The sequence below is a fragment of the Gobio gobio genome, assembly GCF_949357685.1.
Source record: "Gobio gobio genome assembly, chromosome: 1".
Taxonomy (NCBI): Eukaryota; Metazoa; Chordata; class Actinopteri; order Cypriniformes; family Gobionidae; genus Gobio; species Gobio gobio.
In genome coordinates, this window is record NC_137097.1 from 50778337 (window position 1) to 50797109 (window position 18773).

At 37.2% G+C, this 18773-nt stretch overlaps 1 protein-coding gene across 2 annotated transcripts; it reads right to left on the minus strand.

Annotated features, from left to right (window-relative positions):
- Positions 1 to 1602: 1602 nt before the first annotated feature.
- Positions 1603 to 17636, minus strand: grna (granulin a). Of its 2 annotated transcripts, XM_079827815.1 has the most exons (27): positions 17562 to 17636; positions 17153 to 17236; positions 16184 to 16321; positions 14392 to 14529; positions 14187 to 14315; positions 13881 to 13965; positions 13318 to 13424; positions 12937 to 13087; positions 12644 to 12741; positions 12394 to 12550; positions 12207 to 12304; positions 11957 to 12113; positions 11770 to 11867; positions 10646 to 10802; positions 10459 to 10556; positions 10209 to 10365; positions 8606 to 8706; positions 8356 to 8512; positions 8169 to 8266; positions 7919 to 8075; positions 6316 to 6416; positions 6066 to 6222; positions 5879 to 5976; positions 5543 to 5785; positions 4495 to 4767; positions 3392 to 3628; positions 1603 to 2541 (listed from the first exon to the last, which is right to left on the minus strand). In XM_079827815.1, exons 3-27 carry the CDS (start codon positions 16319 to 16321, stop codon positions 2389 to 2391), a joined length of 3543 nt encoding a protein of 1180 aa, XP_079683941.1. In that variant the 5' UTR covers positions 17153 to 17236; positions 17562 to 17636; the 3' UTR covers positions 1603 to 2388. The 2 variants fall into 2 exon arrangements, with proteins under 2 accessions (XP_079683941.1, XP_079683942.1); XM_079827816.1 differs by lacking the exon at positions 4495 to 4767 and having other exon boundaries at positions 17562 to 17625.
- Between the last annotated feature and the right edge of the window lie 1137 nt (positions 17637 to 18773).

The window sequence follows — 18773 nt, forward strand, 5'->3', positions numbered from 1 at the left end:
TTCAAACACGCTTGGCTGAACACGTAATGCTTGCGTACATGCCGTCGCCTCTTTCACGGACTCGCCTTTTTTAAGGTTTGCGCGGGGATGATGTGGGTATAGTTTCAAAACTATTTCAAGCCTATTTCATGGTTTGCGTTCTCGGGCCACCAAGTGCTCTTGACGTGCGGATGGGGTCCGGAAGGCATTGGGGGTTTCTGTTTTAGTTGAGGATGGCGTTGTTTAAGTGGTGCCAATTGAAATAACTAATCAGTTTTTACAACGGAAATTAGGCCCCGTTTACACGTACACGGTTATTTTGAAAAACTGAGACATTTCCTTTCGTTTGCGCCCTTCATTTACACGCAAACGGAGAGTTCGCCTCTGAAAACGAGTCTTTCTAAAAACTCCGGCCAGAGTGGAGATTTTGAAAATCTTCGTTTGCACGTTTGTATGTAAACTGAGACAAACGGGTGTTTAGGCAGCCAACGTCACAGTATGCGCCAGAGCTCGCACCTACGTCAAAAGTGCGACCTGTGATCATGGAAGCGTTCAGAGTAGCAGTCGCATTTATGTTGGTGCAAACTCTTCTCGTGTGTTTGCATTTGCAAATACAGCTGCTCCATTATGTCGAGGAGCAGAGACGAATGAGTGCTCGGAGGTCAGCAATTTTGCAACAACTTCTTCCTCCAACACGAAGAACCAATCCGCGTCACCGCCAGCGCCGCCGGTTTTGGGTCCGACCTGGGCGAACTGCTGTCTGGGTGGGAAAACTATTTTCGGGATTCTGATTGGCTTACGTGGGCTTGAGCTTCTCGTTACACCGCCACCTACAGGTTTGGCATGCTCTTGACGGCATATATACACGGGTACATGTAAATGAACACTTTTCTGAAAACTGACATGTGTGCGCGATGTTATTTTTGAAACCGGAGAGGTTGAAATGTCCGTTTATGAAAATAGCCGCCCACGTGTAAACGTAGCCTGAATCAATCAAAAACTTACTTTAGCTTTTCTTCTAAAACAAAATACATTTCCTGTTATCACTGTAAAGCTGCTTTTAAGCAATCTGTGTTGTGAAAAGCGCTATACTAAATGAAGGTGACTTGACTTGCCTTGACTAGTTTCATCACATCGATACAATGCCTAAGTGACTGACAGATAAAGAATGTCTTGATTACTATTGTAACCTCCGTTCCCTGATGGAGGGAATGAGACGATGTGTCCCTCCTGCCACAACACTGAACTACCCACTGAAATGACTGAACTGTCTCGGCTCAGCATAAACCTGAATGAGTGGATTCAAGCCACCTTTTATATCCGTATGTCCAGTGGAGTGGCATTCAAATTCCACTCGCCAATTTTCTGGGGTATCAGGTTTGGGGCTCCCAAGTGCGTTCATCAGAGAATGAAGTTTACAACAGTGACCAAGTCATTCATTGACATAGTATTTGTCTACTTATTTGTATTTATGCTATATATTTTTTTTTTATAAAATACAAAATCAATATTACATAAAATATATATTTTATTTTTTAACCATTTTAATTATATATATATATATATATATTAATTGAATAAATTTGGATATATTTGAATGTAAAAAGAAGATATAAAAGGAAATAAGAGACAAACAATTCTCTTTTATTTATCTTTTAGAACTGATAAGGTTTCAGATCATTCACATTTTTACTTGAGAAATTATTTAGTCTGTCATTTAAAGTCACAAAGCTCAATCAATATAACAGTTAAAAACCAGTAAGCATTTAATTAATTAAAAGAGGAAATTACACAAATAAGAGGAAAGATCAAGACTTGCATAGGGAAGTTACACCGAAAACATCTGGTCTCTGAAGAGGTTAATTTTATATTTTTCCTTGCAGGGCAATATATAATCAAAAAGTCATAATCACAAGACTGCATGATGTCAAGTCTGAAAAAAAAGTAACATTAAAACCAGAGAGGCCTGTGACATTTGTACATGGCAAATTACAATGACTGGCATGTGAATTAATGTGTAAATTCAGCCACTAAAAGGTAATCTACGCTTCAATATGTGTTACATCTTTACACTATTCCATAGTCAAATTAATCTTCAGATAAACTGAGCAGTAACCAAAACACTGAGGAAAAAATGTAAAACTATAAACACTGTGTACACACTTTACAATACAATGACACATTCTTAAAATGTACAAATGGCCCAATGGCTAAAACGTAGTTGGTATTACTGATAGACAATGGAAACTTTAACATCATTGTCAGCCCTCATCAAACTTCCCCCTGCTAATAAAATCAAATTTTTGCAGTAAACGGTCTGATTACCTCTGATTAGTACTTTGTAAAAATGTTTAAATCTGACACCTGGGCACTTTATAAGTGTCTCAGTGGAAATAACCCAGGCGTTTTTTATAGAGTTGCAGCTCGTTTCTTTTTGGAGAAGAACACCCTCCAGTTGTCCCAGTTGTTCCAGTCAAAGCCTACGCCTGGAGTACAAATTCCACCCTCACCACATTGGTCTCCAGCAGGGCAGCAGTGTTTCATATCATCACAGCACTTCGCCTTTAGAGAGAACGATAGCAAAGGAAAGAATGGAGTGAATGAAAGTAGAAGGACGAGAATAGGAATTTGGCTAAATTCAAATGGCATGCAAATGGCATGTATATTTTTATTGTACAGTAAAGTCAATAGAATTGTGATCAGTGTGCTCATTCAAAAGAAAATCATTCTTCAATGCAGCTACATCTTTAACCCAAATGCATTCTTTAAATAAAATCTATTTCTGTTTAGAATCTGATGCAGACAGATGAGGAAGTGATTATATAACCGCAACCATAATATACTGTTACATGTAAGATTTGAAGATATAATTCACTCAAAAATGTAAATTCTGTCATAACCCTCACCCTCATGTCGGTCAAAGCCTTTACAACAAAAGACGATATTCTGAAGAATATTGGTGTTCAATTGGTTCAACATTGGTGTTCAAAACAACACTGGACCCCACTGACATTCATTGTATGGACAAATAAACACAGATATTTCAAAAAAAAAATCTCCTTTCGTGTTCAAAAGAAGAAAAGAAAGTTTGGAATGACATGAGGGTGAGTAAATGATGACAGTTTTCTTTGGTTGCAATTTTTTCTTCTTCTTGGTTTCCATTAAAATATTTTAACTTCCTGAAATTAGATACATGTACTTGAGAGGAAAAATTGCACAAGGTAGTGAAGTCTTGAAGTCTATTTCTTTTACTACATTGGTTTTTCTGTATTTTATGCTTAAAAAAACAACTATTTGCTAAGGGGAAAAAATACTTACTTTCAGAGAATATATCTTAAATTAAATGACTTTTTACATGAGGGTGAGTACAACATTTTTGCGTGAACTATCAATTTAAGGTTTAATACTTTACCATAGAAAACGGGCAACAGCCCCAGGAGGTCTTGGAAGTTGGACAACAGGTCTGACCATCTTGGCAGCTATATCCACCACCACACTGAATGTCTCTCAGCTGTGGATCTTGGACACCAATGTGGACAAGTGTGACTCTTTCCACATACAGCCAGCTGGTCTTTATGCAGGAGCGTCCAAGCAAGTCACACTTGTAGCCTTTGGGACAGCAGTGCTCCTGGTTTGAGCAGCAAACAGCCTATGGCATATAAGTGGTGTATTAAAATTATTAAACGTGAATACATCTTCTGTAGCCAGTCCACATACACATATCAAGATGAACATATTGATCTTCATAACATTCTCCTTTAACAGTGTATTTGTTTTGAAATAGCAAAACAAATTGCATATACTACCGTTCAAAAATTTGGTGAGAATGTTTTTGAAAAAAGTATCTTATTCTCATTTAGTGCTGCATTTACTTGATCAAAAATATTGTGAACACAGTAATATTGTGAAATTGTAATATGTATGATATTTTAATTATGTTTTAATATATTTTTAAAAGATAATTTATTCCTGTGATGCCAAAACTGAATTTTCAGCATCATTACTCCAGTCTTCAGTGTCACATGATCCTTCAGAAATCATTAATCTAATATTCTGTGCTGCTCAAGAAACATTTATTATTTGCTGCGTAATATTTTTGCGGAAACCATGACTATTTTTTCAGAACTCCTTGATGAATAGATATTTTCTATAGAAATCTTTTCTAACATTATAAATGTCTTTACTGTCATTTTTGGTCCTTCCTGAATAAAAGTATTGTTTTCTTTAAAAAAAAAAAAAAGAAAAATTACTGACCACAAAAAAACGGAATAGTTTTTTAGCATCTATTGTCAGTTAGTGAGAAGTGTGCATATCTGTTACAAGCACAAGGAAGTATCTGGAAATATATATACCCTCATCAAAACAAAGGGGCCTCTTCATAATGTAGATGCAATGTCATGATGGTAAAACCAGAAAAACAGGCTCCAAAGTAAACAACAACCGTTTCAGGAGAATTGAGAAGATGTTTAGCACAAATAAACATCTCTATTTTGTATATAAAAGAGTCACACTCACTTCAGACTGAGGGCAACAGCCCCATTTGTTGTTTTTTACAAGACAGCAAGTGGTGTGATCTGGACAGGAAGTATGCGCATCACATGGAACCCTGATTTCATACTTCCCCACTTCCTCTTTCACTTCCTCGTACTGTCTCTGTTCCTCCTTATCTGAGGCTGGGATTATGTCTGACATAGGTACAGAGGTGGTGTTGCTATTACAGGTGAGTGTTACAACGTCACAAGTGGTGCCGCGTGGACAGCAGTGGAATTTATCCCAACAACACACAGCCTGCAGACAGAACAGCCTGACTTTTAGTTATTTTTATGATTCATTCGTTATACTAATATGTGCACTATTAGTATTTATTAATGGGGAAAATAAACTTAATTCAAGATATATACCACTTTTCAAAAGTTCAGTAAGGTAGATCAGTAAGATTCTTTTTTTTAAATGGATTAATTAAATTGGTCAAAATTGGCAAAAATATATATTTTTTAAACAATTATATCCTTTTTAACTTTTAATCAAAGAATCCTGAAAAAAGTGTAAAACTGTTTCCACAAAACTATTAAGCAGCATAATTGTTTTCAACATGGATAATCAAAAATGTTTCTTGAGCAGCAAATCATCATATCAGAATGCTTTCTGAAGGATCATGTGACACTGAAGACTGGAGTAATGATGCTGAAAATTCAGCTTTACACAGTAATAAATACAATTTTAAAATATATATTAAAATAGAAAATAGTTATTTCAAATTGTTGTAATTATGTCACAATATTATTGTTTTTACTGGATTTTTGATCAAATAAAAGCAGCCTTGGTGAGCATAAGACGAATGGTAGGGTATTCCCAGACAATTCTGTCTGAAAGTCTTATTTTACACGGTTTGATATCTCAAATAAATGTTGCTGGGCAACTGAACATCCTTGTGAAAGAGGGACTAAGGGATATCACCAAGAACAATAGAATTCAAAGTTGAATACGGACTGTATATTTTCTCATTCGGTTACTCATGCAAGATTAGACACAAGAAGTATTTTTCCTCTGTGATGTACTGTACCTCAGGCAAAGGACAGCAGCCCCAGTCTCCATCAACATTCTTACAGCAAGTGTTGGATTCAGGACAAACGTGACTAGAGTCGCAATTCACGTTCTCAGTTGACCTTTGATCTGCTCTAGGGCGAGTAGGCACCTTCTCCAGCCAGGGCACACAAGAGCCTGAAGGGTCATCACATGTCCCAGCAGCAACATTACATTTCTTACCATGAGGACAGCAGTGGATGAAGTCGTCACAACACACGGCCTACAGAGAAAATGAACACACACCTTTAACTTTACCTAATACATCAGGACTTGCTATACGAGATGGAGATGTCATGGTCAAGGGGTGATTTACCTCTGGTAGAGGACAGCAGGCCCATCCTCCAGTTTGAGTCTTACAGCACGTGGTTCCATCTTCACAGCTTGCAGTGTCATCACAGGGAACATCGGAGTCTGAATATGCAGAAAGTAAACGGACAGATTTATGTAAAATGTGTACATGTGTTTTCAGTTTCAGCTCTTTGGAGTATTTGTTGACTTACTTTGTACGTCAATCCCATTCTGACTGATGACTGGTTTGACGGGCACCTTCTCCAGCCAGGGCACACTAGAGCCTGAAGGGTCATCACATGTCCCAGCAGCAACATTACATTTCTTACCATGAGGACAGCAGTGGATGAAGTCGTCACAACACACGGCCTACAGAGAAAATGAACACACACCTTTAACTTTACCTAATACATCAGGACTTGCTATACGAGATGGAGATGTCATGGTCAAGGGGTGATTTACCTCTGGTAGAGGACAGCAGGCCCATCCTCCAGTTTGAGTCTTACAGCACGTGGTTCCATCTTCACAGCTTGCAGTGTCATCACAGGGAACATCTGAATACACTGAAGACACAAGAAATTATAGAAACAGATTAAAGGGGTCATTAACTGGCTGACATCTTTGCATATGAAATAAGTAGTACATGTGGAATTCTCTTGAAATCTTTTTCTACGTTTTTTCTATTATGCCATCTTAACAATCCTAAAATTTGTTTAGAGCTTTTTGGATTCAACCGACTTTTTTTTTTTTTTGATACAATTATTTTACAAATTAATATTGTATTTATAAAAATTATTTTATTAACAAGTGTCATGTTTGTGATTTTCATTTGTCAAGTAGCCAGATCCTGCTGATGAAAACGTGATGTTATGGTATTAATTTTATTTATTCAGATACAGAAGTAACATGTGTATTTAACCTTTCTTTTATGTCAGTATTAAAAACTCCAACAGCCAATTCCTTCATTTGACAGACGCCCCGTTTTATTTTTGACGAGCTGAAGCTATATTTTCCTCATCCATTTTGAAACAAAACTTGATTCTACATTATTAAATTACATAAAACATTGATTCTACATTATTAAATTACCTGTACATAAAATATTTTTTATTAACAAATGTCATTTTTTTTTTACTTAGTTCTGAACAGAGTTTAGATCAATACTTGATCAAGCAATATTCAGAAATAGTTTTCTGATGAAGTTTTATTCGATTGAAAAAAACACAAAATTGCAAAAATAAGGATGGATGATGTTTGAGAGGTAATACGTCTACAATTTAATAATATAAATATAATAGATTTAGTGCGCCTCTGAACTACAGAGAAACGTTGCTTTAACGGGAGCAACGGCACGCACGGAAACTGTATATAATAGGCTAATTCTGTCATGTGACACCACATTTATTTGCGTTAAAGCTTTTTTTCTTGACAAAAAATATGAAAAAAGATAGTCAACATTTGCGAAAAAATATGCGATAATTGGCATTTCCATCAACTATATCGGTAAACATTCTGATGCGCTAAACATTTTTTAGCAAAAAAACTCCTTGGATGGAAACCTGGCTATTGATCATAACAGGAGTTTTGGCAGGAGTCCAGAACTCAGTCACTGATAAACTTTGATTGTTTTCTGTATATGTTTTAATTACAATTTAAATAAGAGATTATTTTCATGCTACTAAGAGTAAACCGGAAGTTGACTTTAGTTACTGGTTTGATTTACTGATGCATAAACAGTAATAAACGATTTTGAGACAGAACGTCTGACTACATGAATCATTACATATTACAAATTAGGCATTAGAATTAATGAGCGGTTACTCTCATGTAGTGGCATTACTGTTGGCTTCATATTTTACAGTAAAAGTCTACATTTTGTGCCGAAATTGCGACTGATTTACCAAAGAATCCACAGTGAAATGTACCGAAAAAACGAATAATGCTCTACTTAGACATTTACATAGTTGAAAATAAATAACTACTTTCCTAGCTCTTGTCTTCTCATCTCACTAACGCAGGCAGTTATACTGTGTCTGTGTATGATGGATTCAGTGCTTTGAACTACCTTGTTTAACAGCCACATTCTGACTGATGACTGGTTGGACGGGCACCTTCTTCAGCCAGGGCACACTAGAGCCTGAAGGGTCATAACATTTCCCAGCAGCAACATTACATTTCTTACCATGAGGACAGCAGTGGATGAAGTCGTCACAACACACGGCCTACAGAGAAAATGAACACACACCTTTAACTTTACCCAATACATCAGGACTTGCTATACGAGATGGAGATGTCATGGTCAAGGGGTGATTTACCTCTGGTAGAGGACAGCAGGCCCATCCTCCAGTTTGAGTCTTACAGCACGTGGTTCCATCTTCACAGCTTGCAGTGTCATCACAGGGAACATCAGAGTCTGAATATGCAGAAAGTAAACAGACAGTTCTATGTAAAATGTGTACATGTGTTTTCGGTTTCAGCGCTTTGGAGTATTTGTTGATTTACTTTTTGTGTCAATCCCATTCTGACTGATGACTGGTTGGACGGGCACCTTCTCCAGCCAGGGCACACTAGAGCCTGAAGGGTCATCACATGTCCCAGCAGCAACATTACATTTCTTACCATGAGGACAGCAGTGGATGAAGTCGTCACAACACACGGCCTACAGAGAAAATGAACACACACCTTTAACTTTACCTAATACATCAGGACTTGCTATACGAGATGGAGATGTCATGGTCAAGGGGTGATTTACCTCTGGCAGAGGACAGCAGGCCCATCCTCCAGTTTGAGTCTTACAGCACGTGGTTCCATCTTCACAGCTTGCAGTGTCATCACAGGGAACATCTGAATACACTGAAGACACAAGAAATTATAGAAACAGATTAAAGGGGTCATTAACTGGCTGACATCTTTGCATATGAAATAAGTAGTACATGTGGAATTCTCTTGAAATCTTTTTCTACGTTTTTTCTATTATGCCATCTTAACAATCCTAAAATTTGTTTAGAGCTTTTTGGATTCAACCGACTTTTTTTTTTTTAGATACAATTATTTTACAAATTAATATTGTATTTATAAAAATTATTTTATTAACAAGTGTCATGTTTGTGATTTTCATTTGTCAAGTAGCCAGATCCTGCTGATGAAAACGTGATGTTATGGTATTAATTTTATTTATTCAGATACAGAAGTAACATGTGTATTTTACCTTTCTTTTATGTCAGTATTAAAAACTCCAACAGCCAATTCCTTCATTTGACAGACGCCCCGTTTTATTTTTGACGAGCTGAAGCTATATTTTCCTCATCCATTTTGAAACAAAACTTGATTCTACATTATTAAATTACATAAAACATTGATTCTACATTATTAAATTACCTGTACATAAAATATTTTTTATTAACAAGTGTCATTTTTTTTTTACTTAGTTCTGAACAGAGTTTAGATCAATACTTGATCAAGCAATATTCAGAAATAGTTTTCTGATGAAGTTTTATTCGATTGAAAAAAACACAAAATTGCAAAAATAAGGATGGATGATGTTTGAGAGGTAATACGTCTACAATTTAATAATATAAATATAATAGATTTAGTGCGCCTCTGAACTACAGAGAAACGTTGCTTTAACGGGAGCAACGGCACGCACGGAAACTGTATATAATAGGCTAATTCTGTCATGTGACACCACATTTATTTGCGTTAAAGCTTTTTTTCTTGACAAAAAATATGAAAAAAGATAGTCAACATTTGCGAAAAAATATGCGATAATTGGCATTTCCATCAACTATATCGGTAAACATTCTGATGCGCTAAACATTTTTTAGCAAAAAAACTCCTTGGATGGAAACCTGGCTATTGATCATAACAGGAGTTTTGGCAGGAGTCCAGAACTCAGTCACTGATAAACTTTGATTGTTTTCTGTATATGTTTTAATCACAATTTAAATAAGAGATTATTTTCATGCTACTAAGAGTAAACCGGAAGTTGACTTTAGTTACTGGTTTGATTTACTGATGCATAAACAGTAATAAACGATTTTGAGACAGAACGTCTGACTACATGAATCATTACATATTACAAATTAGGCATTAGAATTAATGAGCGGTTACTCTCATGTAGTGGCATTACTGTTGGCTTCATATTTTACAGTAAAAGTCTACATTTTGTGCCGAAATTGCGACTGATTTACCAAAGAATCCACAGTGAAATGTACCGAAAAAAACGAATAATGCTCTACTTAGACATTTACATAGTTGAAAATAAATAACTACTTTCCTAGCTCTTGTCTTCTCATCTCACTAACGCAGGCAGTTATACTGTGTCTGTGTATGATGGATTCAGTGCTTTGAACTACCTTGTTTAACAGCCACATTCTGACTGATGACTGGTTGGACGGGCACCTTCTTCAGCCAGGGCACACTAGAGCCTGAAGGGTCATAACATTTCCCAGCAGCAACATTACATTTCTTACCATGAGGACAGCAGTGGATGAAGTCGTCACAACACACGGCCTACAGAGAAAATGAACACACACCTTTAACTTTACCCAATACATCAGGACTTGCTATACGAGATGGAGATGTCATGGTCAAGGGGTGATTTACCTCTGGTAGAGGACAGCAGGCCCATCCTCCAGTTTGAGTCTTACAGCACGTGGTTCCATCTTCACAGCTTGCAGTGTCATCACAGGGAACATCAGAGTCTGAATATGCAGAAAGTAAACGGACAGTTCTATGTAAAATGTGTACATGTGTTTTCGGTTTCAGCGCTTAGGAGTATTTGTTGATTTACTTTTTGTGTCAATCCCATTCTGACTGATGACTGGTTTGACGGGCACCTTCTCCAGCCAGGGCACACTAGAGCCTGAAGTGCCCTCACATGTCCCAGCAGCAACATTACATTTCTTACCATGAGGACAGCAGTGGATGAAGTCGTCACAACACACGGCCTACAGAAACAAATTAAGGTGTTCCTGTAACTTAGTGCACATTTTTTTAAAAAATCTTTTCATGGGGCTTGATGACTTCCATATATATAAACCATGGTATTTGCATGATACTCCAAGGTATTACCATGGTACATTACAAAAAAAGGTAATATAATGTTCTCAGATCCAAAATCCTCTTGAATACCATGGTACATTTTGTTACTGAACTGAACTCCATCAGAGTTAGCTATAATTTAAAAAACAAGGGGTCTTGAAAAATGTTTGTTGTCCAGGAGCCCTGAATATGATGAACCCCTTGTAGGGACCTCCATCATAAAATAGAAAAATATTTTAATGTAAAAAGACCCATTTAAAAGGTCTTTAAAAAAAAAAAAACCTCTCAAGAGTCATATTTGAAAAGCAAGAATTTGTTATATTAAATGCATTAAATTCACACTACAGTTCATAATGTTCAGGTCAGTAAGATTTCTTTGAAAGAAACTAATATTTGTATTGAGCAACGATGCATTAAAGTAAAGACGTTTACATCTTGATACAAAATGTTTCCTTTTAAAATAAGTGCTGTTCTTTTAAACTTTCTATTCATCAAAGAATCATAAAAAAGTGTCAAGTTTACACAAAATATTTTATAATATATCAGCACAACTATTTTCAACATGTTTTTTGAGCAGCAAATCATCATATTATAATGATGTCTGAATAACCATGTGACACTGAAGACTGGAGTAACAATGCTGAAAATACAGCTTTGCATCACAGAAATAAATTACATTTTAAAATATATTCAAATAAAAAACTGTTACTTTTAAATTTTACATTTCTTTTCTCTCTCAAATTGTCTATGCAAGCATCCCCAGTGCAAACCATCTCTGGCTCTGCAGTTATTGTAGTTATTGGACAGATATTACAGCTGAGCTAATTGTGCACTGATTCTGCTAAAGTAATAAGATCAGGTGAGGTGATTTACCTCTGGCAGAGGACAGCAGGCCCATCCTCCAGTTTGAGTCTTACAGCACGTGGTTCCATCTTCACAGCTTGCATGGTCATCACAGGGAACATCAGAGTCTGAATATGCAGAAAGTAAACGGACAGTTCTATGTAAAATGTGTACATGTGTTTTCGGTTTCAGCGCTTTGGAGTATTTGTTGATTTACTTTTTGTGTCAATCCCATTCTGACTGATGACTGGTTTGACGGGCACCTTCTCCAGCCAGGGCACACTAGAGCCTGAAGGGTCATCACATGTCCCAGCAGCAACATTACATTTCTTACCATGAGGACAGCAGTGGATGAAGTCGTCACAACACACGGCCTACAGAGAAAATGAACACACACCTTTAACTTTACCTAATACATCAGGACTTGCTATACGAGATGGAGATGTCATGGTCAAGGGGTGATTTACCTCTGGCAGAGGACAGCAGGCCCATCCTCCAGTTTGAGTCTTACAGCACGTGGTTCCATCTTCACAGCTTGCAGTGTCATCACAGGGAACATCGGAGTCTGAATATGCAGAAAGTAAACGAACAGATTTATGTAAAATGTGTACATGTGTTTTCGGTTTCAGCTCTTTGGAGTATTTGTTGACTTACTTTGTACGTCAATCCTATTCTGACTGATTACTTGTTGCACGGGCACCTTCTCCAGCCAGGGCACACTAGAGCCTGAAGGGTCATCACATGTCCCAGCAGCAACATTACATTTCGTACCATGAGGACAGCAGTGGATGAAGTCGTCACAACACACAGCCTACAGAGAAAATGAACACACACCTTTAACTTTACCAAATACATCAGGACTTGCTATACGAGATGGAGATGTCATGGTCCAGGGGTGATTTACCTCTGGCAGAGGACAGCAGGCCCATCCTCCATCTTTAGTCTTACAGCACGTGGTTCCATCTTCACAGCTTGCAGTGTCATTACAGGGAACATCAGAGTCTGAATATGCAGAAGGCACAGGAAATGACAGAAACAGTTTGGGAAGTGTTATATTTTATATGTGCATATAATGTATTACCCTCTTTTCTGCAGCTTTTGAAGGAGAGCAAAGGAATTAAAATGCTGAATTCTATCATTGGAAGTCTCCACTGGAAGTTATCAGAAAATGTATAAATCTCTGGGACAATAGCCTACGTTTGTGATCTTCCCATTCAGCCCTGAGGCGAGCAGGGAACTTGTCCCACATGGGCAGCTCCTGATTGGTGGAGGACATGCATTTAGAGCCTTCAACATCACAAACACTGCCCTCTGGGCAACAGTGGATTTTATCATCACAGCATACAGCCTAAAGAAAACACGTAATAGAGAAAAGAATGCACATTTTTTCAAGGATTCTTTGATGCATACGAACAGGATGTATTTGAAATACAGGACGTTTTTGTAACAATGTCTTTACTGTCACTTTTTAAATTTCAATTGTATTTATGCATATATATTTATTTAAATGTGGTTCTCTGACTGTGAAAAAAATTGCAGGTCTATGCACATATTGGTGTATCGAAACTGTACCCATACCCTTGGCATGGGGCAGCACGACCATTGACCATCTTCTGTCTCACAACACGTGGTGTCCACAGGACACTCTGACTTCCCATCTCCGCAAAGAACAGTCTCAACTTGTCCTAAAAACAATCACATGACAACACTGATGTGGAAACACACAAAGATGACTTAAATTGATTTCCCATCAAAATTACAACATTTAATCTTACGACTGTAAATGCTAATTATAATAATAATAACGACAACTATATTAGCGTCCACACCAACACACAATAACTTTCTGTTTATTATAAGCACTCTGCAGTTATGCAATGTTCTGTTGTAAATGCTCAAGCTCTATGAAGCAGGATGGATACCGATTGGCTGTAAATGTTCTGAAAGTGTTTCCAACAATATTGTTCCTCTGTGTCATTACAGCTGTGGTGTGGACTTCTCTTTTCTCATAGAATAAGAATAATTATTAAAAGTTCATAGTTATAGTTATCATTCTTGGTGTGAGCGGGCCTTTAAACCCTAATACATGTATGTGGGATGATGCATGTTTTAATCCTCTCCCCAAAAACTTTCTTCCATACCTTTTTGTTTGACACACGAACTGCTGTTTGCACTGCATTCATGGTATTTTGGGCAGCAGTGTTTCCCGTCTGAGCACACAAATCCCTGAAACCATTAAAACTACAGTCAACATTTTTTAAACAAATTCTTGCCCCAATTATACATTCATTTACATTTCATTGACTCACAAATATTAATCTGTCTACATGGGTTTATGATTTAGCCACACCCATCTTTTGGGACAGGGTCCTGATGCAGGCCATTCATCATTTCTTTGATAAGGAGGCAATGGTTTGGACCTACAATCCTGTAATAATATAACTTACTTCTGCTACTGGACAACATCCATAAGATGAAGTCATCAGCAGACAGGAGAACTCGGCAGGACAGAAAGAGCCATCAGGGCAGGTGATGTCGTCTTCACTTACAGGTAATGAGGGGATCATTCTGAACGACTGAAGAACAAGAATTATTAAGACATTGCAAATGGCTTCGAGTACTATTATTTTGTCTCTTTATATAATTTCTCACTTTGGAAAGGTCTGTCAGTTTAGTCGGTATCCTCTTCACCAATGGCAGTGTATGTGTGGCGTTTATACATGTGAAGTCCACAACACCGCACAGCATGCCTTCAGGACAGCAGTGCATGTGGTCCTCACAACACTCTCCCTACACACACACACACACACACACAATTATACACATGCATGAGCTGATCATTTATACATGATAAAGACCTCCTGATTACAGCTTCATTTCTTTGAGCTCTTTGAATAGCAAGGTCATCTAGTTAAATAGTGAAGTCATTTGAATGCTGATACTACACGAGTCCCTTATCATAACCTTTATGAAAAGAGATGACAATGTGGATGTGTCTAGTAAAGGGTGCTATTAAATATCTGACAAAGCATAAAAAAATTAGTGACCGTAGAACACGTTGAATTTCGTATCAATGTGCAATTTACTTTGTCTTGTCTAATCTGATCTGCTTTTTACTACCTTTATTAGATTTCTAGAAGAGAATCTGAACCTAATACTCTGAAATTACAAGACTTAAAGGGTTACTTCAGCGATTAGCATTAAGCTTTGTATCAGTAGAAACCCTGTAGTATATTCAAATTATGGTACTTTCCCCTCTCCTGTCCCCCTGAGATGAGAGAATTATGCCTTTTATTTCTGGAAAAAATCCACAGATGACGCAAATATCTTTTTTGGCCAGAGGCTATAGACTACAGCCACTAGATGGAGCTGTTCCGCATGTTATCAATCTGCCCACAGGGGAGGGATCTCACTCACAGAATGTAAATGCGCACGGTGCCGCTCGGCTCGAGCATTCATAACGGAGCAGTGCGGAGCAAAGTGAGTGTTTCAACTTTTCAATTAATTCGTATGAAAGTTTATCTTCCATAGACATGATCTGATAACGCGCCAGACTGGACACGCGCCATGAATTACTGTCGCGCTTACCTCAGCTCTTCGCTCTTGTGATGAATGAAATCTGACTCCTGCTGCATTTGTGTCGTTACTTTCGTTCGGCTCACTCACACTTTATTGAAAAGACACGTTCAAGTTTTAATTGTAGTGTCTGTTCTCTAACTGAACAAAATTATTTTATTACTATGAATATCAAAACCAAAAGCAAGTGATAACCAGTAGCCGTGGCTTTGGGAGTGGCCTGGTAGGGCAGCGAAGCAAGTGCATTCTGGGAGTTGTCTTTCATCCACATGAGACAAAAATAAATGTTCTGTCTTTTCTCGGTCTAGAAGGCACCAAATTCAAAAATAATTTCACATTCCTACTACATAAATGACCCAGTTTAAATACACATTCATCTTCCCAGCGCTTAAGTGCCCCTTTAAGTTAGTCCCAGACTAAAATGCTTGTTTGAGCTGTAGTAACTGAATATGATATCTTAAAATATGTCATTGTCATTGTTTTGTCTCAAGATGCACACCAGTAATGTTTTTTTTTCTAAGGCAGGTTTATAAAAGCTACTTAAATGTTCTAATTGAACTAAGGCCAAATCCTGGCTTAATCTTAGCCCTGTCTGTGAAACCAGGGGCCAGTTGCATAAACTAAGCCATTATGTTAAGACAGTGTCTTAAGATCTAGTATGAGCCACTAGCAGTTAGGCAAGTGGCATTGAGTCTTACTTTTCGTATCAAATTAGGCCAGTCTATGTTTTTATGTAACTGATTTAAAAAAATTATGAACAGTCTTAAAGAAAAAAAAATGTATGTCTAACTTGTAAGACTAGTCTTAACGGTTTATGCAACCAGCCCCAGCAGGCCTTTATGTATCTGTCACTAATTAATTCTCTCACATGATGGAAAGGACAGCAGCAGAACTCTCCGGTGGGATCCTGGCAGCATGTCTGGCCTGCCTCACAGAATTCATTGTTGGGGCACTGCGAGCAAGCAACCAGGGTCACCAGAGCTAGGCTTACTATCAGTTTCAACATCTGGATGGATGGAAAGAGAGAGAGTTCAAATGTTAAAACTAACAGATTTGAAATGTCAAACGTGACTGACGCATTTAAGTGAAAACATGCAAACAGGTCATTTTACAGACTGCAACCCATCAGACCTTCATATCTCAGACGCAGGGTCACAATTTAATAAAACTATTAGGATGTATAGTTCACTGTATGCTCTTGCATAGCAGTGCAAGTTTTAATTCTGGCATTGCTTCCTCTTTCACATCTAGAAATGTTTGGCAGATGCTCGCCAGAGAATCTATGCTGACCTCAGAAACAATAACTGAAACTATAGCATTATGAATGTTTTACAGAAAGCTTTTCAAATCCCACAAAAATAAATTTGGATGTACAGTTGGTCAGTGTCTTTTTGTCTTATTACTGACTGAGGGCACACCAAGGACACTAATCAATTAAAAGTGTGCAATATTGTAAAATAAAATACCTGTGTTCTTAAAGCCCTAGAGTAATTAATCATTGTTATCATGTACATTTTAAATTTAAGATGAAGTTGTAAAAACTTTCATTTATATTTCCTTTTGGAAATGGAAATTCCCCTTATGTTTGCCAACCCACAGTCTGCAAAAACGAGGAACTGCATGGTTCACCTGTTCCGGGTTTTTTTTTTTTTTTTTTTTAAATGAATAAAATTATACAGGCACTGAATAAAAAACTGAAAGAAAGTAAAGTAGTTGCAATTTACCCTCAGCATAATGCTAAAATTAATAACGAATTTATTTCAGTCAATAACATAAACATCAATAAACCTCTTCTGAAGTAAATAAAAGGGAGAAAATGCACTTTAATTCAACTTACCTTTTAATGTAAGGAAGAGGTGGATTTGTAAACAGTTGAAAGTGAATGACCAGTCCGTGGATCCGTGGGGTCCAAGTTACCGATCTGTGAACAGAGATACATGTTTTAGATAAGAGTAACTCAATCATCTTTCCATTGGTCTTTCACAGTTTGTTACATAAATAAATATAATAATAATAATACTACAAATTCTAAACAGACGATCGTATATGCAATGAGTCTGTCAAGTTTAATTTATAATTTCGTGAGTCAATTCATTGTAGGAAAAAAATGTCACATAGCAACTAGTGACGCGTTATTCTGCTTTATGAACCACAATGCGCAAAACACTTTGACACGAAACTTTCACAGTTCAGTTAGAAAATGCACAAAGGACGTCAAAGACGAATGAAAGTTATGCAAGACTTACCGTGGCTCCTCGCGACGTTCCCACACGGAATAAAGAAATGTCTACCTCTTAAATAAACTTAGACTTGTCAAGCTCCGCCTAATTTAGAGGACAGCCTTTGGTTAATTTAACTATCAAAGGTGTGTCATCCGTGTTACAAGGGAATGCGCATGGCAAGATGATCCGCAAGAACGAGCACATGAACAGGATAGTTAGGATAAAATAAAATAAAATAAAAATTTTTTTAATCCCAACGCATGTGGTTCATGAAAGGAACGAAATTACGTGCTCAGGTCCCAGGAATAACCCAACATAGCATTAACGATAATAACAATAATAGTAATAATAATAATAATAATAATAATAATTCATAATAATAATAAAAAGAAATTGGCAAACATATCCAAGCAGACAATCAATGATTAGGCTATGTTAGAGATCAATTTGTATAAGAAATAACACAAATAGTAAATAAGCTTAGAAAATAAATTATTATTAGCCTATTATTAATATCTTAAGTATTTTATCTAACAGATGAATCGTGAAGATCAGAGTATAGAAAAAAGAAGGACCCAAAAGAAGTAAGATGTTTGCATAATGAAAGGAGGAAGAAGAGAAGAAGAGGAAGAAGAAGCCCCGAGTCTTCTGAAACTAAAACTAAACATATGGACTAGGAAAAGTTGACCAGGGAAAGTACCTGATGTCACATCCGCCAGCTGCAGTGCCTTTAATCTCCACCAGAGGGCACTCCTCCCGACTCCTGGGCTTTTGCATTATGGACTTCATTTCTCAGTATCAATTGTCTGTTCTCATGATTGCTGTGTGATTTGTCTGCCTATTTAAGCCCTGTGTTTTCATTCTCACTTTGCATAGTCTTGTTTTGTGTTACACTGCTATTCTGAGTGCCTGTATCCTGGTTTCTCTTGTCTTGGTCTTGTTCTTCTGCCCGTTGTCCTGGATATCCTTGTTTGCCTGTGTTTTTGGACTCGAGTGTAGATTGTTTGGTCTATGGTTTTGACCCTATGTCTGTTATATGGATTATGATTATGTACAGTCCCAATAAAACTGCATTTGGATCTTCAACCCAAGTCTCGAAGCAGTTTGTGGCACCAAGGTACATCACGTGATCAATTCTGATGGAAAATTCACATCACACAGCACAGAAGAGGCACAAAAGGTCTTACATTTGAGAATAATCAAACATATCAGAGTATATGGAATTGTAAATGATTA

Excerpts from the sequence above, each read along its gene's own strand:
- grna (XM_079827815.1), bottom strand. The coding sequence starts at position 16,321 with ATGTTGAAACTGATAGTAAGCCTAGCTCTGGTGACCCTGGTTGCTTGC. Across the intron at positions 8,513-8,605 it reads CCTGCTGTCCTCTGCCAGAG|GCCGTGTGTTGTGACGACTT; the intron begins GTAAATCACCCC and ends TTTTCTCTGTAG. Across the intron at positions 5,786-5,878 it reads CCTGCTGTCCTCTACCAGAG|GCCGTGTGTTGTGACGACTT; the intron begins GTAAATCACCCC and ends TTTTCTCTGTAG.